Source organism: Penicillium daleae (genome assembly GCF_028827525.1).
Source record: "Penicillium daleae strain IBT 16125 chromosome Unknown utg000005l_segment0_segment0, whole genome shotgun sequence".
NCBI lineage: Eukaryota > Fungi > Ascomycota > Eurotiomycetes > Eurotiales > Aspergillaceae > Penicillium > Penicillium daleae.
This window is the reverse complement of record NW_026623153.1, coordinates 403,964-425,181: the sequence shown is the minus strand read 5'-3', so window position 1 is coordinate 425,181 and position 21,218 is coordinate 403,964. Positions and strand designations below refer to the sequence as shown.

The 21,218-nt window shown below is 50.7% G+C and overlaps 10 protein-coding genes across 10 annotated transcripts; 4 read left to right on the top strand and 6 right to left on the bottom strand.

Annotated features, from left to right (window-relative positions):
• Nucleotides 1-162: 162 nt before the first annotated feature.
• N7458_004447 (Zn(II)2Cys6 transcription factor) lies at nt 163-2,460 on the bottom strand (the record flags this gene model as incomplete). The annotated part of the gene is made up of 5 exons (XM_056907829.1): nt 163-646; nt 708-1,295; nt 1,348-1,733; nt 1,797-2,002; nt 2,067-2,460. The coding sequence occupies 5 exons, from the start codon at nt 2,458-2,460 to the stop codon at nt 163-165; spliced, it is 2,058 nt and encodes a 685-aa protein (XP_056766447.1).
• Nucleotides 2,461-3,594: 1,134 nt separating this feature from the next.
• N7458_004446 (uncharacterized protein) lies at nt 3,595-4,808 on the top strand (the record flags this gene model as incomplete). The annotated part of the gene is made up of 3 exons (XM_056907828.1): nt 3,595-3,642; nt 3,735-4,091; nt 4,446-4,808. The coding sequence occupies 3 exons, from the start codon at nt 3,595-3,597 to the stop codon at nt 4,806-4,808; spliced, it is 768 nt and encodes a 255-aa protein (XP_056766446.1).
• Nucleotides 4,809-6,143: 1,335 nt separating this feature from the next.
• Nucleotides 6,144-7,328, top strand: N7458_004445 (aspartic peptidase domain-containing protein; the record flags this gene model as incomplete). The annotated part of the gene is made up of 4 exons (XM_056907827.1): nt 6,144-6,152; nt 6,218-6,521; nt 6,861-7,210; nt 7,275-7,328. 4 exons carry the CDS (start codon nt 6,144-6,146, stop codon nt 7,326-7,328), a joined length of 717 nt encoding a protein of 238 aa, XP_056766445.1.
• A 904-nt stretch (nt 7,329-8,232) lies between these two features.
• Nucleotides 8,233-8,676, bottom strand: N7458_004444 (uncharacterized protein; the record flags this gene model as incomplete). Its single annotated transcript, XM_056907826.1, has 2 exons — nt 8,233-8,513; nt 8,571-8,676. 2 exons carry the CDS (start codon nt 8,674-8,676, stop codon nt 8,233-8,235), a joined length of 387 nt encoding a protein of 128 aa, XP_056766444.1.
• Nucleotides 8,677-8,773: 97 nt separating this feature from the next.
• On the bottom strand, nt 8,774-10,620 carry N7458_004443 (putative nonsense-mediated mRNA decay protein Upf3; the record flags this gene model as incomplete). Its single annotated transcript, XM_056907825.1, has 2 exons — nt 8,774-10,289; nt 10,370-10,620. 2 exons carry the CDS (start codon nt 10,618-10,620, stop codon nt 8,774-8,776), a joined length of 1,767 nt encoding a protein of 588 aa, XP_056766443.1.
• Nucleotides 10,621-11,119: 499 nt separating this feature from the next.
• Nucleotides 11,120-13,386, bottom strand: N7458_004442 (putative FAD monooxygenase; the record flags this gene model as incomplete). Its single annotated transcript, XM_056907824.1, has 4 exons — nt 11,120-11,784; nt 11,859-12,095; nt 12,158-13,175; nt 13,249-13,386. The coding sequence occupies 4 exons, from the start codon at nt 13,384-13,386 to the stop codon at nt 11,120-11,122; spliced, it is 2,058 nt and encodes a 685-aa protein (XP_056766442.1).
• A 709-nt stretch (nt 13,387-14,095) lies between these two features.
• Nucleotides 14,096-14,737, top strand: N7458_004441 (NUDIX hydrolase; the record flags this gene model as incomplete). Its single annotated transcript, XM_056907823.1, has 1 exon — nt 14,096-14,737. The coding sequence occupies one exon, from the start codon at nt 14,096-14,098 to the stop codon at nt 14,735-14,737; it is 642 nt and encodes a 213-aa protein (XP_056766441.1).
• A 132-nt stretch (nt 14,738-14,869) lies between these two features.
• N7458_004440 (putative dipeptidase) lies at nt 14,870-16,358 on the bottom strand (the record flags this gene model as incomplete). Its single annotated transcript, XM_056907822.1, has 3 exons — nt 14,870-15,777; nt 15,857-16,069; nt 16,133-16,358. The coding sequence occupies 3 exons, from the start codon at nt 16,356-16,358 to the stop codon at nt 14,870-14,872; spliced, it is 1,347 nt and encodes a 448-aa protein (XP_056766440.1).
• Nucleotides 16,359-17,114: 756 nt separating this feature from the next.
• On the top strand, nt 17,115-19,545 carry N7458_004439 (flavodoxin and radical SAM domain protein; the record flags this gene model as incomplete). The annotated part of the gene is made up of 2 exons (XM_056907821.1): nt 17,115-17,142; nt 17,219-19,545. The coding sequence occupies 2 exons, from the start codon at nt 17,115-17,117 to the stop codon at nt 19,543-19,545; spliced, it is 2,355 nt and encodes a 784-aa protein (XP_056766439.1).
• Nucleotides 19,546-19,887: 342 nt separating this feature from the next.
• N7458_004438 (aromatic alcohol reductase) lies at nt 19,888-20,838 on the bottom strand (the record flags this gene model as incomplete). Its single annotated transcript, XM_056907820.1, has 2 exons — nt 19,888-20,748; nt 20,809-20,838. 2 exons carry the CDS (start codon nt 20,836-20,838, stop codon nt 19,888-19,890), a joined length of 891 nt encoding a protein of 296 aa, XP_056766438.1.
• Between the last annotated feature and the right edge of the window lie 380 nt (nt 20,839-21,218).

Genomic DNA, 21,218 nt, shown 5'->3' with positions numbered 1-21,218 from the left:
CCTTACTATTAAATGAATATACTTCTCTTGCGTGGTTCCATGGTCGTTTATTAACAGGCTATATAGTCCCTGTTTGTACAGTAGATGTTCCGTTCCACCCGCATTATTTTGCTGCATTCGGGCGTGACCATCGCCAAAGTGCCCACTGGGCTCATTAATTACTCACAAAGCCGATGAGCCCGGCTCTGTAAAAGGGAAACTATCCCACAGCGGCAAATCCATCCCTTCCCAATCCAAAAACGCCCCGTCCATCATCGGCGGCGTCGCAATAGCGGCTCCCTCATCATTGGGAATCCACGGGTAAAACGGGCCACCTTGTACAAGTAGTGGCGTCGTGCTAGCCCCTCTGCTGTTATCCACACTCTGCATACGGGGTATCGACGGGGTATCACTCAGACTGAAGATTCGACTAACGTACTGACTTCGTCGTTGACGTGCTTGCGCGGATAGACGCTGTCGTTGCTGTGTGACGGCCCCTTCGAGTAAAGTTAGAATCTCCAGGTAGTGGGCAGCTTGGGCGGATTGCTGCGCCAGCATTTGCAAGATGGATAGAGCGCCGGAGAACGCATTGTCAATCTCGGTATCAACGTCGCGGTGGGAGAACATTGAAAAGCCCAGGACTAAAGCTGCGGCAAATACAAAGGCTCTGCGGGTCATCGCGTCAGTATTTGCAATGTTCAAGGTAAGAGGCCGCTGGGGAATCGTACTTGAGAAGAGACATCTGCCGGAGAAGCAATTCGGATTGATGGATCTCTTTACATGTCTGGAGCATGTAGACCGCCGAGTCAATACATGCCGCTGCCAGACTTGAATGGGCCGGATCTTCCTCCAAAGGTTCGCTGAGTCCATCAGAGGAAAAGGCCTGGTGCAGTCGGGCCAGCCGCACACTCAGGGTGGAAATGAGAAAAGGTCGAGTCACGAGAATCACTGCAAAATGATAAGAGCATGCAACGTGCATGTTTCCAATGACGCGTTCCTGCGCGGCATCGGGTTCTTCACTTTCAGATGGCGTTCGTAGACATTCTGGTAATTGGTCGCTCCAGCGGTTCAGCTTTGCTAGGAGCAGGCCTGCCGTCTCGGCAGAAGCAGCCTTTTCACTGTATAGACGGCTGGTGATCTCATCGACAATCAAAGATAGCTGATATGAAGCAACTAAGCCCACTTCAACAGGTGTAGATTCTATCGAATCAAGATCTCTGCGACTTCCGGGCAGTAGACCTGCGGTAGCCGCGGGTCGGCCGAGAATCGAGCTCGCCAGGAGATCGATTATACATAGACTCGTCCAGAGTCGTGATCTGTTGGAAGTTGGTTGAGTTTACTTAGTACCTTGCAGGTTGGAGTGCTTACCTATCTTTCTGTTCGACTCGGCTTAGAGATCCCGAGGAGTCTACATGAAGACCCAGTGCAACCGCTGCCCGAGCGGCTACACCCAGATACATGAAAGCGGCGTTTCGACGGCACGCTCCAAACATGTAAAACGATAGCAACAGAAACACCCGCACCAAATCTAAGCTGGGGTCCTCGAGCATGTTGGCAAACGCTCTGCGCTGGCCACGCTCAACAAAGAATTGCTCTATCTGGACAATCTCAGGCTCGTCAGGACATGACTGGGCCCCGATGGCGATCATCAGATCGCGGATGGCTGCATGAATCTCTTCGCGGCTGGTCTTCGGCTCTGTCTGATCGGAGAGTAGCGCATCTGTATCGCATCCCAGATAGATGAATCCACTCGTCTGTGACGAGGTGTCAGTGGTGCCTTAGCCGCAGCATTCGGTCGGGTCGGGTCAGGGCCTTACCGCAATGGAGAATGTCTGTATGAAGCGGCGTTTAGCCTCGATACTACAGTCTTCTTCCGAGAAATTCAGTGGATCGTGATGAGCTTCCGTCTCCAGCATATCCTCGCTTTTGTAATTGTGCGAGAACTGTGAAGGCCCGATATGTTGAGTCACCGTTTCGCGAAGGAGTTGGAGAAAGGACAGCGAGGCAGCCTTGCCAACGTATACTGTGAATCCAGTTAGAATTGATTCGGTGGCTTCAATGCATGCTACTACTCCGTCCAGGCATACCTCTCTCTCCTTGGAGGTTCCGTAACATGCGAGGGTGAGTTCGATGCGTTGCTTCAGGCGATCGCGAACCCGCTTCGAGTGGGCGCTCGATGTGTCGGTCGGAGGGACTAGCATCTTGGATCTGCGACGATTGAGGACTCCGCAAATTGGCGTTGATCTCACTCCATGTCTCTGGAATATTTTCCAAGGGTTGTCTCGAGATGGTCGATTCACGGCGACTACGAGACTCCGTGGCTGATATCGATTTAAATGGGATACAAGTGTGACCCCGACCCTTGTGAATGCAGTTGGTGCAAGGGAACGAGCCGCTGCATCGTTTCTTAGACGCTCGACAGGCTGTACAGGCGGTATTGGCCCGCAAGCGGTTCGCTGGAAGGACCTTTGGACGCCCCATGATGGTCAAGAGAGACGTTTAGACAAGAATCCGGGGTCCAGCAACAGTCAAGTCCCCGCAAATTGGGGCAGCCAACTCAGCGGGGAATCAAGGCGGTGCTCGGCCCGACACCCTCGGAAGAGAACGTAGTGGAGCATGTTGGCAGCAGAAAGTTCCAATCAGAGACGAGATTTCTCTCACTGGAGGGATGTGTTCATTGTGATTATCATTTGTGGTATTCTTTTTCCTTCATGGACACTGTTATTTTGTTATTACCGTAATAGATCCGGTAGACTCCTGGATGAGAGTGTTATGATCTCCAGGGTGGTGGCACGTGACCTTAATTATCCAGGTTCACCCCATTCAACTGGGTCTTCAGCCTGAAAGCATTGGATGAGATTCCCAGCAGAATGATAGACTGCTTCCATTTGTTGTTTTTAAAGCTTGAACTGGTTAAGGATCTTGGATATATAGGAAGTACGTTAAGATAGATGGTAGTCAACCACTTCTGTACTGATAATGCTTCGGATCGAAAATATACCGCTGATGTTGTACATACTACGAAGTAGGTAGGTTACCGACGATACCCAAGGTAGATTAGTAGTTAGATATAGTGAAAGATAAGAAAATGAAATAGCAACCGGCAACTTGGCACCGCAATACCTGGACTGGTTTCATGGTGGAGATTAGCGTAGGAAAAGTTTTGGGTCTGGGTCTGACCTTGTATATGCTAGGGTCTACCCTACACAGATCGTGGCGTAACAGGGAAACTGAATCTTCAAAGGTCATCTGCGTTAGCCCGTGCAGGGATGACAATGATCTGCATTGACCTGGATCCTAGTCAGTAGTGGCCACGATATCGTACCTTTCCCGTCTGATCGATACTCGAGGCTGGAAATCCTTAACTAAGAAACTGGTGATGCTTTCTGAGGTGTTTGTGGGAGGGGGTTCGGGCCCTCCCGCGGGTGCCTCAGTGGGTAAGAGCATAGAACGTTGAGCATTTCTGTAACTTACAGGCTAACATCACAATCCCGACAGAGGCTAGTTCCGACTTGAACTCCCCTAATTGGAGCCGTGCTATACAGACAGTGGATAGCGACTCATTCAATTCGGTCTCATCTACTATTGTTCTACCTACAATCACTGGACCTGCTGATGCGGAGTACTCCGCTTATGCTTGGGTTGGAATTGATGGCTGGGGAGGTTTGAACAATCTGTTTCAAGCAGGGATTGATATCCAAGCAATTCAGTCTGATAACGGCTCCTACTATCCTCAGTTCCGTGGATACTATTAGTGGTATCCCGAAGGTCCCCAGTTCTACACGATTGACGAACTTCCCTTATCGAGCGGGGATACCTTCTACATCAACATCACTGCTACCTCGAAGACTACAGGTACTATCTATCTGGAGAACGAAACCAACGGAATATCCCAATCTTTCAACTTTGATGAGCCTAGTTATCCCCTGACAGGCAGGTATGCCGAATGGATTGTGGAGGAGTTTTCGGAAGACCCGGTCCCTTACTTTGGCTCTATCAACTTCGCCTCCACTTGGGCTACAACTTGGGACGGGAATGCGTTTGACGTCTCTTCCGCGTCCCTAGTCCAAGTTGATGATAATCGTTTACAAGCAGCCATAAACGGTTCTACTGTGTCTATCTTCGTTTAATATTCCAATAATGAGGCTAGGTTTATACTTAGCAGCTCCATACTATTGAAAATCTTAGTTGTGCCTTTTTCTTGTTTCAATGATTTGCTCATTGCGTGGCGTTTCATTGAACTTCGTGTTGGTAACAGCCACCCAAACAATATCGCGATTTTGCATAGTAAACACCTTCTATCCTACACGCGATTTCTCACCACCACCATGCCTGAATCGAATCAATCTATTGAATATCGCATGCAATTGGCTATTCTTGAATCAGAGAATGTTGAAAAGTCTAATATTAAAGCGTGGGCGCGATCTCGCAACCTACCATACTACTGGCTTCTTACGCGTTAAAAGGGCCGCCCATCGCTTTCTGATCGCCAACCTAACGGTCGCAAGCTCGATGAATCGCAAGAATCTGCCCTCTGCCGCTATATCGATTTCTTCAATTCGATCTATCTACATCCTAAGCGCCCTGCAATCGCTGCTGCTGCCAATGCAATCCTCGCTAGCTCCTACACGGCTGATTCGAAGCCGCCTACTATTGGTGAGCACTGGCTACAACGCTTTCTCCGCCGCTATCCCAAGTATCTCGTTCGTGGCCAGAGAGTTATGGATATCGAGAGAAAGAAGTGCCTAGATAGGCAGGTTGCAAGAGAGTGGTTCAATTCCTATAAGGAGACAATTGCCCAATACGGAATTACTGCGGATGATATTTAGAACTTCGATAAGACTGGATTCAACATTGGTGTTAGCAGAGGCCAATGGATTATTACGCGCGAGCCTAAGCGCCAGATTTCTGGTAGGTTCAGTACCAATCGCGAATATGCGACTATTATTGAAGCTATCTCAGCCACTAGTACTACAATCGCACCAGTAGTAATCCTAAGCGCGTAAGGTCCAACTACTACGGTTGTTCGAGATAGTAGGCCATAAGAGAATCGCTGTTACCGAGACTAGCTATCTTAATAACATTCTGGCCCTACAGTGGATACAGCTATTCAATAAGCTTACCAAGGATTCGGCTAAGGGTACGCATCGTATGAGGCGAATTCTAAAGAGTAGTGAGGACCTAAAGGCTCTCATGAAGTTGCGACCGTATTACAAGCGGGAGGTTATGCCAGAGCTGAAGAGGGTTTGCAAAGCTAAGGGTTAATCAATCATAAAATAGTGTATATTTCTGTATTTTCCAATCAAATTGCTTTATTTCGGTCTACTAATTATCTTCTTAATCGGTCTGCTTGGTTGAATAAATCGTATTGAAATTGGGTGGTTGAATATATGAATGGGCAATATCGTTTGGGTGGCGGACTATCGCGGAACGAGGGTCCGGAAAATATGGTAATATTTGTAAGGGGCCGGTTAATGGGTTGTGGGTTGGGTAACCCCACTCAATATTCGATGTTGCAATCGGTAAGTTCCCCCTTACCTCTCCTGGTGGCAATCTAAGGTTTGGTGGTTACATAGCGATAATTAGGCAAAGGCGGAGGAATTCTGCTCAAAAAATTAGGGGTTCAGAAGAATAGGCTGGTCACCCCGATTTGATATCCGATATTGGGTCCAATATCAAATTAGGGTGATGATGGGTTATTGGTCCCAATATCGGATATCAAATCGGGGTGACCAGCCTATTCTTGGAAAGCGATTCTGTCGATCATCCCCGGGGGGGGGGGGGGGGGGGGATCCCCATAGTGCAAGATTCTCTCCATGATATACAGGCATTCCCTGGCATAGCAATTTTGTTCGCGAACTGATTCTCTATCTTCTCGTTTTCTCATCATTAGAATGGGATGCATTATCGTTCTTTTTATATGCCTTTTGACAGTATCGGCTGCCACAGGCGAAGTTTTAATTTCATCCGCGATAACCAAACGAAGCATTGGCTCCCTTGAGGTTCCGCTTACCCTCGGGGATGTACAAGTTGGTTACTTCGTCGATGTTGCTATAGGCGCACCGCCTCAGAAAATTCAGCTGCTTCTAGATACTGGGAGCAGTGGAGCAGTGATATTTGGGTCCCAGATACGTCACAGTGCCGAAATAAAACCATCTGTCCATATGGATCCTGTAGGTGACTACTCTATACAATACCCCGTTTTTATGATGAGAGATAACAGGAATTAACTGAGTAGTTAGTCAATTCTGAGAACTCATCGACTTTCCGCGATATACAGCCAGGAAACTTCAATATTGCGTATATGGACGACACAGGTGCCTCTGGAGACTACTTTACTGATGCCCTTCGCCTCGGTAATGCCACCGTCACTAATTTCACTATGGCTCTTGGAACCGACATAACTGGCCAGCCGCCAATCACTCCGGTTTGTGGTGTTGGTCCTAATACAAACGGAAGCGAAGCCACTGTTTCAGGGGGAACTTATGACAACCTGCCATATGCGCTATGTGATCGAGGTGTTATCAACACCGTGGCCTATAGTTTGTTGTTGGGTGATGAAGGTCTATATGCCTAGCCATACTTTGAGTGACTTCATTTTGCTAATATGATTGGACTAGACAATCCTGGGAGCATTCTATTTGGTGGCATCGATACCGCTAAATACAGAGGCCCTCTCAAAACTGTTAACACCCAATCTTACGAGGGTGGATTTTACGGCTTCTATACTTTCTATATACCCTTGTCTTCATTGACTCTGACCATCTCTGACAATACCAGTGAACTGAGCTAGGGGGTTTCTCTTGCTTATCTCGACTCGGGAGCTCCTTATACCACCGTTCCTAGCGATGTTTTTAACAGAATTCTTAGCCTATTTCCAGACCATGAGTCCGATGGAGAAGGGGGGTATACTGTCCCTTGCAACCAAACAAAGGGGTATTTCAATTTCAATTTTGGAGTCCCATCTGGTCCCGTCATCAGTGTTAATGTTTCCGAGATTGTTCTCCCGATCCAGGGCGAGCTCGATGTCTGCAATCTTGGGTTTTTATCAGGCACAGACTCGATTGTGACTATAGGGGCTACCTTTTTGAGGTCTGCATATGTGGTTTTTGATTTCGTCAATATGCAGATTGGTCTTGCTGCTGCTGGAAGTCCCACTACATCATCAAATGTAGTTGCATTTTCTAACTACGGCGCGGCCATTCCTTCTTATAATGGCACCGGAAGCATGGTAAGTCTGCCTGTTATGTCTACTTGGTGATTCCCACTGACAATATGTCTCAGAAACTTGCCAGTTCATTTGGTTCAGTGACCTCAACTTCTTCGAGTTCCGTGGCCTCTTCGACTGACTTAGGGAGAGCATCGAGCGGCGCCAACATTTTCCAATCTTCTGTTATTACAGTCGTTCTTACCATTGTGTTTTTGATTTTTGCAATCATGTAAAATATATTCAGGACCCTGATAGCAATTTACCATTTCCCAGTTCAACATTTGTGGCCCCAATCGGAATGCATTAACATTCAAATCACAAGCGACAATTAAATCTACAGAAGATTGACCAATACATCCCCGCCTTGAAATGTTGTAAATCTCAGTCGACAGGAGATCTCTCCTGTTCAGTAAAGGATCAGTGGAGCTGTCCTCGGTGCGTGGGGCGGGGACTGAGACTGTATCGGCAAACCGAGCGGTACCGGGCAAGTTCCGAGACTGCGCAGGCAGACTCGGAATGAGGATTGCGGTGTGAATAATTGAAATTGGAATAATCCACATAATTCACATATCGGACTCGTCAAGATCAAAGCGGTCGAGAATCGAAATGCTCCAGGCTCTCTCCATCGAGGGAGCTCCGACCAATCAGACCAGGCACAACGAAGAGAGAAAACTTTTCTGCCGCGGGTCTCGGGAAGGGGACCCCACCAGTCAGGGACTGTGAGCATCTAATTGGATACAGGCTCACACCGCTCACGGTCTCCCAGACAAACGGTGCAAACACCGGCAAAATCGCTTAGCTGCTAGCGTGGCCCGGGCCCCACCGCCTTTGGGTATAAAAGCCATCGATGCCCCGATCCAATTTCTCTTCTTCAAGCGACTCTACGTACGTGCCTCCCACCCCCTGCAGTGACAATCACACTGTCTTGTTGATGCATTTACTAACATCTCTTCGGCTACAGTTCAAAGAATCACTTTAGAGTAGACGTCCCACTTCTAAGCTCTTTAAACGAGCCACAGAATCTTCACCCTTGCTGATGACTGCTATGTCCTCGATGCCCTAAAGTGAAGCCATTTAGACTCCCGCCTCGACGGAACACGCGTGCCTTCGGGCGTCTGCATGTTTGGTCCAGGGAGTGGTGATGATCTTGACCTGGTCTCGGCGTCTGACTTCGGTCGGCTGGTCCTGGTGGGTGTCGAGGAGGTCTGAAAGGTGTCTTCTTGACTTTTGGTTTCTTCTTCTTTCCCTTTTGATGTTGGGGGATATTGGAGGAATTGGAAGTTGCGGGAGATGTGTGTGAATCGAGTTGGTTGCTTGGATATAGCTATAAATGAATTTGCTATTTTTTTTTTTAATCTGCCTCGTAAAAATTTTCATGTACTTGATCCTTTGTAAACACTGCTGTACGTCTTTTCTGTCGTGCCCATGTCGTCTTGCTCACTCTCGACGCGTACGGTCTTGATCATTCCATCATCATAGCATATCATTGGGTTGGTGCTAAGGGTATCATGCTCTCGTCAAGGCCTAAAGCTGCTACAAAGCTGTCCTGTATCATGTATCATGTGTCCATGGCCCATCTCCTCGTCACTTCGCATCCGAACCTCCGCTCTTCTCGCCCGATGCAGCAGCAGCCGTACCACTGCCCGTGCCTTCCTTCGATCCATCACCTCCTTTGCCGCCCTTATTCCTCGATCCACGTCCTCCTCGAGACCCCCGAGATGATCCTCCTCCAGAACCGCCTCCGCTAGCCGCGCCGTTCCCATCATTCGCACTCGTCTTCGCCTTCTCGCCCTTGGCCTGCTGCTGCGCTGTGTCACCGCGACCACCACCGCCGCCGCCTCCTCCTCCTTTGCGCGACTTTTCGCCGCCAGGATTAGCCTTGCGCTCCAGAACGACCACCTGACTCTGCGCCACAGAAACGGGGCTAGCGGCCATGGCTTTCTGTAGCCCTTCCGGCTCGGCAAAGTCCACATATCCAAATCCTTTCTTCTTATCAATTTCCACCTTGGTCACTGTGCCGAACGGTGTGAACGCTGCCTCCAAGAGGGCCTCGGTCACACCCTGAGATGCATTGGCGTGTTTGAGGAAGGCCTGGGTTGCGGTGGGGGTCGGGCTAGCGGTCGTCTTGGTTTTGGCGCCCTTGGGTGGTTTGGTTGACGGGGTAGTAGTCGCATTGGCAGGAGGGGTCGCGGTGCCAGAGGCTCTGGAGGATGGTGATTCACCATCTCGATCCTTGGCTTTCGTAACGCTGGCGGCACTCTTGGCAGGCTTGGATGGGATGTCTTTCTTGCTGCTTTCGACTGCTGGGACTGACGACTCGCGGGAGCTCTCATTCTTAGTAGAGCCCGCCTCGTTCGTTCCACCTTTTCCTCGACGTCGGGATGGAGCTTGTGATAGGCCCAGATCCCGCTGGAGGATCTTGGCCGCTGCCGCAACGTTCCCCCGTTCCCTCTTCCGCTCAGATGCAGCGGCAGATGTATTCTCCTTTGTAGTGCTGGATGTACTCGCCTTGCCTCCCTTCGTAGTTGTACCGCCCGCCGCTGCTTTGGCTGCTTTGGCTGCTTTGCCAGATTCTTTGCCAGCCTTCTCTCCCTTGGGCTTTTCGTCCGAGGATGGACCCGGGGCAAGTTTCTTATCTGGTCGTTGTAGAAGCTTCTTCGCCTGAACCTTCTCCTGTTTGGATTCCTTCTCAGACCGCTTAGAAGACTTGGAAGCTGCGCTCTCCTTGGCCTTGCTCGCCTTTTTGTCTTTGATAAACTGCACCAGCGGTGTAGTCACCACCGCGGCCTTTTTCTCCTCGGGTTCAATCGAGTCAACGGTAGCTGGCTTCGTGATGGGTTGTGTCAAGCTCTCGAGGAAAACAATGAACTCGGGATCCTGGTCAATGGTACCCTGGCGGGCATCTTTGCGCACGCGACTGCCAGGCGTTTTGGCGTAAGGCGCAAATTCCAGCGTCGGGGGACCCAGAAGCACTGGGTCATTGGAGGTGTGGCTAGCATCTTGGAACGAGGATTGGCGCACTCGATCTGATAGAGGGCCGATGTGCTCGTTGGATACTACGTGAATGTAGGCTCGAGAAGGACGAGAAGGCTTCGCGGGGCTGAATGGAGATAACTTTGGGTTAGCGTATCCTAGCTGAGGCGCCACTATAGGTAGACAGTTCTGGATCAGCTTCCTTACTCCTTTGAAACCTTGCCAGGCTTGTACTGAAGCCAATCGACCTTGCCCGCGCCCAGTCTCCATTCCTCTCCCAAGGCGCCTTCGAGCTCAGCCTGTGTCAGCCCTGGGGGTAAGCGGCGAATGAGGAGCTTGAGGCGCGGGGCAGGAGGTTTGGGTGCTTTCTTTGCAAGCGTCGACGCGGACTTTTGCGTGGCTGCCACTGGTATTTGAAGCACGCCGGCGGTGGCTTTGCCCGCGGCGGGTTGAGTCATGTCGCAAGATGTGTGTAGGAGGTAGTTGTAGAGTGACTGGAAATCAAAGATCGGCCAGAATTGAGTAACTGGTAGGAAACGATAAACGAGCTTCTTGCTCTTCTGGAGTCCTGCGATATGCTGCAAGTCAAGCTTGATAGCAACTGAGTTAGGTCACTGCCAGTGACCCAAGGCCGAGACGGAAGCCTGAACAGAGGGGCTTAGTCAGCCTGAATCCCGAGGCACCGGACTTTGGAGACTAGTTGTGTCTAAACTACAATAATTACTTGTCACTTGAGAGATTGATTTGAAAGTGTGTTGGAAATTGAAGCTAGATATGTATTGATGCACAATTTGCAGAATTGGGTTCTGGATTAATGCTGAGTCAACGCGAGTTGACGTAAAATTCATATAGTTAAGAAAGAGCATGATCCCCGGGAGGTATAGGAACAAAGTAAAACCACGGTAAAAAGCAAGATATCACAAAAATATCAACAAAACAGACACCCAAGTCCATTACTCACTCCTTCACCACATTCTGTACCTTCAGAAACCCCGAAAAGAACCTGTCCATATCCTCATAATCATCAACCTCCCCAATCCAACTCACATACTGATCAGGACGCAAGATAACACTTGCCCCCTTGACGGGATCAATTCCATAATTAGCATAAGCTTGCCCATGACCTTCATGATAAGACTGATCATCCACAAAGACCTTCCAATAATCCCAGCCCATGGTCTCGCTGTATGGATGGAAGGCTTCCGGGAGATCCAAGAGTTCGAGGGATGCTCTTGGACCGGCGTGAACGGTTAGTACTTCGATCACGCTGTCGATTGTTTGATCGGCGGGCGTGTAGCGACGGATGAATGAGTCCGTAGCTCCGAGTTTGGCGCCGAGCTTTTGCATGCGTTGCATGTTTGCGGCCAGGCCGAGTTGGCCTGGGAATACGATGATTCGCCATTTGCCGTTGCTCTTCAGTAGTTCTTGGAGATGCCATGGGCGGGCGTCGGACTGATTGAGGACCTTGAAACTTGGCATACGCTTGCCGATATCGATCTTGGTGGCGAGCTGGGGCTTGCTGATCACAAGGGTGGATTTGTCTCGGGCAACGTCTGTGCCGTCCCCTTGTGTTGCTGGGTCGCCTTCTTTTGCGACGATGACACTGGCGCCGTAGTTGACCGCTGAGCGAGAGGTTAGTATGGTGTGTCCACGATGTCTCACGTCCTATCATCAAAAAGTAAAATTCTGTACTTACCAATACCACTAGCAAACTCATTACCCTTCTCGAAGGCCCTCTTGAACTCCTCCATACTCACGCCTTCCTCGTCCATAATATCCTTTGCAGGACGACCAGAGAACAGTCTGGAGAAGCGGTGGTCAAAGGCAATCAAATCCTGAGCGATTTTTCTTCTCTCAGATTGATATGTCTTGAGAATGGATGCGTTACTGTAGCCTTTTACGACATGGGCGAGCTTCCATCCCAGGTTGTATGCTGAAAGCGAGTAGTCAGCAATGCGTTCTCTACCCTGGGATTTCTTGGGTTGTGTAACTTACTATCTTGCATACTCACGTTCATACCCTGACCAGCCTTGGGTGAGTGGGTGTGAACCGCATCACCTGCCAAAAAGACTCTCTCCTTCAGCGAGAACTGGTCACCCACACGCTGGCCAATCTGGTATGCTGTCCACCAGTCACAGTAGGAGTAGTCAAGCTTGTAAGGATGCAGGATCCGCTGGGCGGATTGGAGGATAATCTCCGGCGTGATCCATGATCGATCTGCTTTACCTCCTGCCTGGGCATGTTCCGTGGTTTGTAACTGAATGTACAGTCGAACGAGCTTGTTCTCTCGTGGAATAACCATGACACTGCCTGCATTCGCGGAATGAATCGCGCAACGCTGTCGGATATCTGGGAAATCGGTGATGGGCACAATATCGAGTACGCCCCAGATGTAATCCGTAGAGTCACCCTCAAGCTGGAAACCCAGTTGACGACGGACCCAAGAGTGTGCGCCATCGCAGCCAACAAGGAACTTGGCTTTGATGGACTCGACTTGGTCGACTCGGCAATTGGTTTCTGCGGCGTGGATGAGATCGTCCGTGTCATCGGCTGCCAGGTTACTCCGGAAGAGTCCGTCACTGACGGTTGTCTCTTTTCCTTCTGTGGATCTGTGATGTTGTTGCTGCTGCTGGGGCGTAGACTCCTCATCTGAGAGGGTGCGCACCGTGACGTTGATGGGATAGTCATTGAAGTCGTCTGCTTTGGTATCATCAAATTCGAATGTGGTGGGCAGCACACCTCGTTCGACTACGATATCGCTATGCTCCTTGATAGAGTCGAGGAAGAAGCGCTCGATGCGGCCCTGGTGCAGCACCACTTGCTGAAACCGACTAATACCAGGAATAGTGTCCGGGATGCGATCGAATCGTCGAATGCGACCCTGTTCATCCGGGTTCCAGAGACAAATCTCCAGCATATGGTTGGATTCGCGCCATGCGCGGTCTGCAAAATCGAACGAATCGAAGATTTCTAGTGTTCGGCATTGGAGACCGTCTGCCTGGCCGTTGAAGATCTACACCAGAGGTTCAGAGTATAAGCCTTGCATGCCAATGTAATTAATGGCCATCACAGGATTGAGGTTTTACCTTTGTTCCTCGCTTATCCACAATGCGAGTCTTGACACCGCATCGACTCAGCCAATTTGCCAGCATCAGACCTGCCGGACCAGCCCCGACAATGAGGACGTCCACATAGTCTTCGGCTTGGGGTAGAGTGCCGGGCATGATGGTGGGAGTCGATATTGAAAGTCGCGACGGGGATTAGAGGGTGGTCTTGAACCAGCATTATTCCGGCTGCCATGAGGTTGCATGGTTTAAATAGACGGTAGACAGTCTGGCTCAATCCGAATCCGAACGGGTAAAGCCGACGTCAATGTCGGAGATGTTGTGGGGGATGAGGCCGTCTCTGCCAATCAATGCCCATCACTGAGCCTTTCCCCAGATCCCCTCCGCAAAAGATCCGGAGGGGCAAATCATCATCTTTGCTGGAGACTGGAGATCATAGACACTTCCGAATCGGACGGGAGAAGTCGTCCGAAATGTACATCTCGAGGGATGATCAACCTGGCAGTCTTGGGATGTAGATTCACACTACCATTGCACTGTTCCATCGGATGAACATGGCCGATCGGAAGATCCCAGTCATCCACCAACGACATCCCATATTGGCGTGATGAAGCTCTCTGCAGAGGTTCTTCTCAAATTGAAATTGAATGAGATAAGACCCCACTGAATAACATACTTTGAACTATCCTTCTTGGTTGTTCTTCTTGTCTCGTATTGAGTGAGTCATGAGGCTGTGTCAATCAACTTCAGGCAGAGACCAAAGGAGCCGCATTTTCTTGAGCGCTAAAAAGATCTGAGAATCCCGTCAGTCTCAACCACACTCTCCAATCAAATCTCTGAATACATACACAGACTGGACACAGTCACCATGACACCTTTCTACAACATCGCTCCCCATCTGGAGTACTTCAACGTCCCATTCACCGACTTCATCGCAGCGCGACCCGAGTTCGATGCGTTCGCAGTCGGGGGCTACATTTTCGCAGGGGCAACTCCCACTTCCGACGCGGAGTCCCTGCGACCACGTATTTTATTGCTCCAGCGAGCGCTGACCGATTCGATGCCCGGTTGCTGGGAGGGCCCTGGCGGGGCAGCTGAACCAGAGGAGGATCGCACATTGCTAGATGGCGTGGTGCGTGAAGTCGCCGAGGAGACGGGCTTGCATGTCTCGCGGGTCGTGGAGCTGGTCACCGTCGATGTGTGGGTTCATACCCGTCGCAATGGTGATCGGATTCGCATTGCGAAATATTCGTTTATTGTGGAGGTGCATGAGGGGACGAGACTGTTGGCGGATGGGAGCTCTCAGGTTGTGGGTAGAGACGAGATCCCCGTTCAGTTGGAGGTGACGGAACATCAGGCGTTTGATTGGGCCTTGGAGGAGGATGTGAGGCATTCCATGCAGACGGGCCAGGGCAAGTATCAATTACCTTTGCCTTCGGTGAGACATCAAGGTCCGAATATTGTGAGAGCGTTTGAATTGTTTACGCAGCAAGAAGGGACTGGGGTATGAATGATAATCAGGCATGGAGTGCCTCGTGATCGATGTATTCATTTCCTTAATCAATAAATCAAGACGGATGCTTAGAGACAACCCTCAAGACCCTCAAGACCCTCTCTCCAATTGCTATTCCTCCTCCTCCAACTAATCCTCTTCAGGCAGAACCCCTTCAGCCTGCATCTTAAGAGCCACCTGGTCAATTTCTTTCCACACACGCAGAAGATTGCCTCCTGCCACCTTAGCCGCCTGTTCGTCCGTAACACCCCGACGAAGAAGCTCCGCGATCAAATCTGGGAACTTGGACACATCTTCCAACCCCGTGGGCACGGTCGGAATACCGTCAAAGTCACTGCCCAAGCCAACGTGGTCAAAGCCTGCCACAGTCCCGATGTGGATGATGTGGTCGGCAACCCGCTCAATGGTGGCCTCGGCATAGTCCACTATCGGCAACCCGTCCTCCCGACCCGAGTCGTGGCAGGAGATGAAATCGGGGGCAAAGTTGACCATGACGATGGAGTTGCGCTCTCGAACCAATTCCAAGACATCGTCTGGCACGTTTCGCGGGTGTGGACACAGAGCATAGGCTGAGCTGTGGCTGAAGATGACGGGGGCCCGGCTGCCCGTCCACTCGGTCTTGCCTGCGCCCAGCACATCGCGCATCGTGTCGGGACTGACATGGGCCAGATCGACGATCATTCCCAGTCGGTTCATTTCGGCTACCAACTTTTCACCTGCGGGACTGATGCCGTGCCAGAGAGGGACGGCCAGTTTGATGCTACCGTCTGGTTCCTCGAGAATGGCGGCGTCGGCATACTTGTTATGGCAGTTATGGGTGAGCGTGGCATAGGAGACTCCCATGTCATAGAACATTCGTAGGTGCGCTAGTGAGTTACCGATGGAGTGTAGCCCTTCAATTCCGTACGGAGAGATGATCTTGCCCTGCTGGAATGCCTCCATGGCCGTGGTGCCATTGGGGGGTGTCGAGAAGACCTCTGGGAACGCCTTTTGGATCCGGGACATGAGATCAACCTGTTCCACGGCCATTCGAACGCCTGTTACATCGATTATTAATCAAAAATGACCCAACATGAAAGAGGTTCAAGTTCTGGTGTTCATCATGATACTACATACTAGGCGCATAGTTCTCATCGGCAAAGTCGGACCAATCTACCGGGCACGGAACGAAGACACTCCAAAAGGTGCCTCCCACCCGCCCTTTCTTCAGACGAGGCAGATCCACATGGCCAGGAAGAGTGCCATGGGTGAAAGCATCGGTGAAGTTCGGTGAGTAGATGCGGTTTTGGAACGTGAGTCGGACCAGGATGGGCAGATCATCATGACCATCTGGACACTGAGGGTTAGCTTAAACCATACTCGATACGATGATGAACAGTGTAGTGATCATACCGATCAAAGGCGTGGTGGAGAGAATGTGGTGGACTCGATCCTCGATGGAGAGCACGCGAGTATGGTGGCAGTAGTGGGGCCAGAGGAACCAGCCGCCAGCCACCAGGGTGATCACGCACAGAATCCAGCTTCGGATGGACGATTTAGGTGCGCGAGGCGAAGCTCTAGAGCTTGCTGGAGCTGCTATCTCTCGAGGGAGATCTTGCAGGGAAGTCTTCTCGTCCATCGTTGCAGGCCGCAAAGGGGGGAGGAGTTTGGAAAGGGAGAAGTTCAGACTGCCGGTCGACTCCGCAGATAACACAGCCAGACAGTCAGACAGTTAGTTAAGTTAGTTAGATGACATGAAATGTAAGCGGCAGAGAGACTAGAGAGGGGACGAATCAAGAAATGATCAGTTAATTATAATACCCGTTAAAGATGATTCTGCTACTCTCCGAATATTCATTAGTACACTTTTTTATCTCCCGTGGTTGCTGGAAAGCATACTCCGTGCCATGGGCCTACCGCGGTGTAGTAGTACAATGGAACTATACTCCGATGGAGGAGCTCCGAACTATAACGCACTGTGTCAACAGCTTGAATATAAATTATAGAGCATTAATAGATCAATCCTTTGGATGTTGGACGGCTCCAATTCTAAATAGAGTCAAGCCTATATATTCTCCTGGCATCCTGGTGGTTTAACCATCATGGCAACTGGCGAGTGATTCGATATGGACTAGATTGATCTTGGAAATCCCAATTCCGTACATCTTCATGTATTCATTCTGTCTATCTCATTAATCTTATTAATCTCGCTAGCAAAGACTGTGTTGTTAATCTGCTTGGATCTCCTCCACCTTTTGTCACTTTCTGGCGGGTGTCCCTCCCCCTCGTTCCGCTTTTTGGCTTTTCTTCGTCGACTCTCCACTTCTTTGGAGTCTCCTCCACATCTTCTGTGCGGCAATTCTTCTCTATCGGTATCATTCGAACTATCCCAACGATGGCTAGTATGCCGACCGCAACGGACGGTGAGTCTCCCAGTCAATTGATTACTTCCCCTGTCACTTCTCCGCCGTCTGGATGCATGCTGACCATTCCCTCCAGGCCTACTGGCCGCCTGGCATACCTACCGTCTGCCTCTCCTCATTGCCCTCTCCACCCTGTTTGTCGCCCTTCGTGCCTATCGCAAGGTCCAGTCGCGATCCAAGACCCCGACTGCGGCCTCGATTCCCTCCTCGCCCCGCAGTCAGTCCCCAGAGAAAACCCCGAAGCTCCACGAGCCGACCGAGAAACAAACCCCACCATCGATCCCCACGAACAACCCCAAGATCGCTCGCAATGCCGAACCCTCCAAGCCATCATCAGGCCCCAAGCGCGTCCAGGGCAAGAAACCGGCCAAGACGGTCTCCGGTCGCCGCGCGATTAGCGAGGAGCGCCACCCTTTGTCCATTCAGCCCGTCATTTTTTTTGCCTCGTTGACGACAACGACGGAGCGCTACGCCAAGATCCTGCTGGAGGAATTGCGTGCGGTGGCACAGAAACGAGCAGATCTAGAGAACCGCGACTATGGCCTGTTACCCCCGCAGATCCACGACATCTCCTACATCGACTTTGACGACTTCTTCGCCGCCGCTCCCAAGCCGCCAGCGACGTCCCCCGGTACTCGCTACCTTTACTGCATTCTGATCCCCACGTATAACATTGATACGGTCTTGAACACGTTATTGGGTCACTTGGATGAGATCCATAATGATTTCCGCATCGACACCGCGCCCCTTACCCAATTGGCGGGTTATTCCGTGTTTGGTTTTGGTGACAAGGAGGAGTGGCCCACCGAGGAGGAAGGCTTCTGTTCCCAGGCGAAGGAAGTCGATCGCTGGATGGCGAAACTCACCGGTCGCAAGCGAGCGTATCCATTGGGAATGGGTGATGTCAAGAGTGATGCCGAGGCCTCGTTGAAAGAATGGTCTCGAGGACTTCAGAATACCATTTTCGATATTCTGGAGAGTGGAGGTCTCGGGGAGGGTGTTCCGGGAAGTGGTGATGCCGTCGAGAGCGATGAAGAGGATCTGGAAGATTTGGAGGACATGGAAGACGAGTCCCGCAGCAGAAAGAAGGGCGGTTCGACAATGGTGGACCTGGAGGACATCAAGATGAATGGAGACTCGGCTGGCCCGATACCTATTGACTTCACTACCACAGGCAAGGCCGTATCCGCAGAGGCCACTGCGAAGGAGATGGTTCCCAAGACCTCACCGACTTATGCTGCTTTGACGAAACAGGGTTATACTATTGTTGGATCACACTCTGGCGTCAAAATCTGCCGATGGACCAAGTCCGCGCTTCGTGGCCGTGGGTCATGCTACAAATTCTCATTCTATGGCATCAAATCTCATCTCTGCATGGAGGCGACACCTTCGCTGTCGTGCAGTAATAAGTGTATCTTTTGCTGGCGTCACGGTACGAACCCCGTCGGGACTACCTGGCGATGGAAAGTCGACTCGCCCGAGTTGATCTTCGATGGTGTCAAGGAAGGTCACTACAAGAAGATCAAGATGTTGAAGGGTGTGCCTGGCGTGCGTGCAGAGCGGTTTGCTGAAGCCATGCGAATTCGTCACTGCGCGTTGAGTTTGGTCGGCGAGCCCATTTTCTATCCCCATATCAACCGCTTCTTGGATATGCTGCACGAGGAACGCATTTCCAGCTTTTTGGTCTGCAATGCCCAGCATCCCGACCAGCTGGAGGCGCTACACCGCGTGACTCAGCTCTACGTCTCCATCGATGCCAGCAACCGCGAGAGTTTGCGAAAGATTGATCGCCCGTTGCATCGTGATTTCTGGGAGCGATTCCAGCGCTGTCTGGACATTCTCCGAGAGAAGCGTCACATCCAGCGGACCGTTTTTCGATTGACCCTCGTCAAGGGTTTCAACGTCGAGGACGAAGTAAACGGATATGCTGACCTGGTCGAAAAGGCCTTGCCGGGTTTGGTCGAGATCAAGGGTGTCACCTTTTGTGGAACTAGCACTAGTGCAGGCGCTGGCCTGACTATGAAGAACGTGCCTTTCTACGAAGAAGTCTCTGCGTTCGTCGTTGCTCTGAATGAGGAGCTGCAACGACGCGGTCTCAAATACGGAATTGCCGCCGAGCATGCTCACAGCTGCTGTGTCCTACTTGCCTCGGAACGCTTCCATGTGAATGGCAAGTGGCACACTCGCATTGACTATGACCGGTTCTTTGAACTCTTGGAGAGGGAGAAGAAGGACGGTATTTCATTCTCGCCCGAGGATTACATGCGTGAAACCGAGGAGTGGGCTCTTTGGGGCCGTGGTGGCTTCAATCCCGATGATGAACGAGTCTTCCGTAAGGGCCGCGATGCTAACTCTCGGGCTCGTAAAGCCCAGGAGATTCTTGGAACTAGCATTGCGTCGTGAAGAGCTCTCAAAGCATACCCTTCTCCTCCCGAGGTACTCGGACGGCACTCCATGGAAGTCACGGAACAGCCTGAAATGAGTGAATGTGTTTTGTTCTCAATTCGAGGAATCTCTTCACACGTCTCACTCTACCAAGGCTTGGTGTATCAGCCTGTGGCTTTGCAAAGTTTTGCACCCGATTCAAAAATAACGCTGTTCCCCTTAGCAGCGTTAGCTATATGTTCATAGCGTTGTCAAAAAGTAAAAGAACAATGAAAATTTCGCCATGACATAGAGGTTACTCAGATTCTTGTGTTATCTTCATTAACTATGGATCAAATGTTTACTGAAATATCTGCCTTACTAAGCATACTTCTTCAACAACTCTGCAATCTCAGACTCGGACAACTGCTGAATACCCAATAACTCATTATCAGTCTTGGTGAAATGAGTTCCATAATCCGCACCATAAACAGCCCGCAGAATAAGACTGGTAGCAAACTTCCTCCCATCAGGCGGCGATTGCTTAAGAGCCTCATAAGCCTGCTTCTCCAGATCCTCAGTCCTGACAGCCTCGCGCTGGATGTTATCTCCATTGCCCGATAGCTTCAGAAGCTGGTTCTGAGTAAATTCCACATCTTGAATGAAGACATGACGATTCTTAGTTTCCTCCGCATGCTTCAGGACTCCCGCCACGGCTCGTCCGACACTCGCCAGCGTCGTGCTGCTGACGGGGACATCGCCGCCGTCATAGATAGGGGTTGACGGTCCTTTCAAATTGATAATGAAGTTATGTTGGAGACCCCAATCGAAGAAGGGGCCGGTGATCACGGACGTCCAGCTGAAATCGCTATCCTGCTTGGTGATCTCTTGCAATTTCTGGATAACGGCCACTTTGTCGCCGAACACTGGGAGCTTAGATGTTAACGGGTTTGCCGTGTCGCAGCCGAATTCGGAGGGGACGAATCGTTGGATGCCAGCGGCGTGGGCTGCGTCGACGAGGCGGAGGTGGATATCGCGAGGGACGATGCCCACGCTGAGGGTGTTGATAATGGCGTCGTAGCCTTTGAGAGCGGCTACGAGAGAGTCGAGAGAGTTGTAGTCGACGACTTGGACTTGGGCGCGTGGATCCACTTGGTGCGAGCTTGAGCGGCTGAGGATGGTGACTTGGAAACCGGCGTCTAGTAGTTGAGTGATAATGGCAGGGCCGAGGTTACCGGTGGCCTAGAACGGATTTAGAAGGGGGTTATTAGGAGAGCAGAGCGTGGAGAGTCGTATACTTACACCAGCCACGGCTACACGAGTAATTGCCATGATGAAACGGGAAATAGATGTTGAGGGAGGTGTGTTGGAATGGATTAAAGTCGACTGTTGAAGCCTTGTACTATGGAATAGGCTCTGGATGACCAGAGTAACATTGAAGGCGCCGTATACTGCTTATATACACATGTCTCTACCTACCTATGCATTCTACAACAATCCATTGCGAACTGAGTGAAGGTGTCATCAGTTTCATGCTGTATCACCTCATTTAGCAGGATTATTGAGCAGCGCGGAAATCGCCCGTCGGGATAACTGCAGAACAAAAGTACGGTACTATGGCTGATAGTGGCCAGATTTGGAAATACACATTCTAGGCAAAATAATGTAAACAAAATATTGTCAGGCCAACCACAACGGTCAAAGACCTAGAC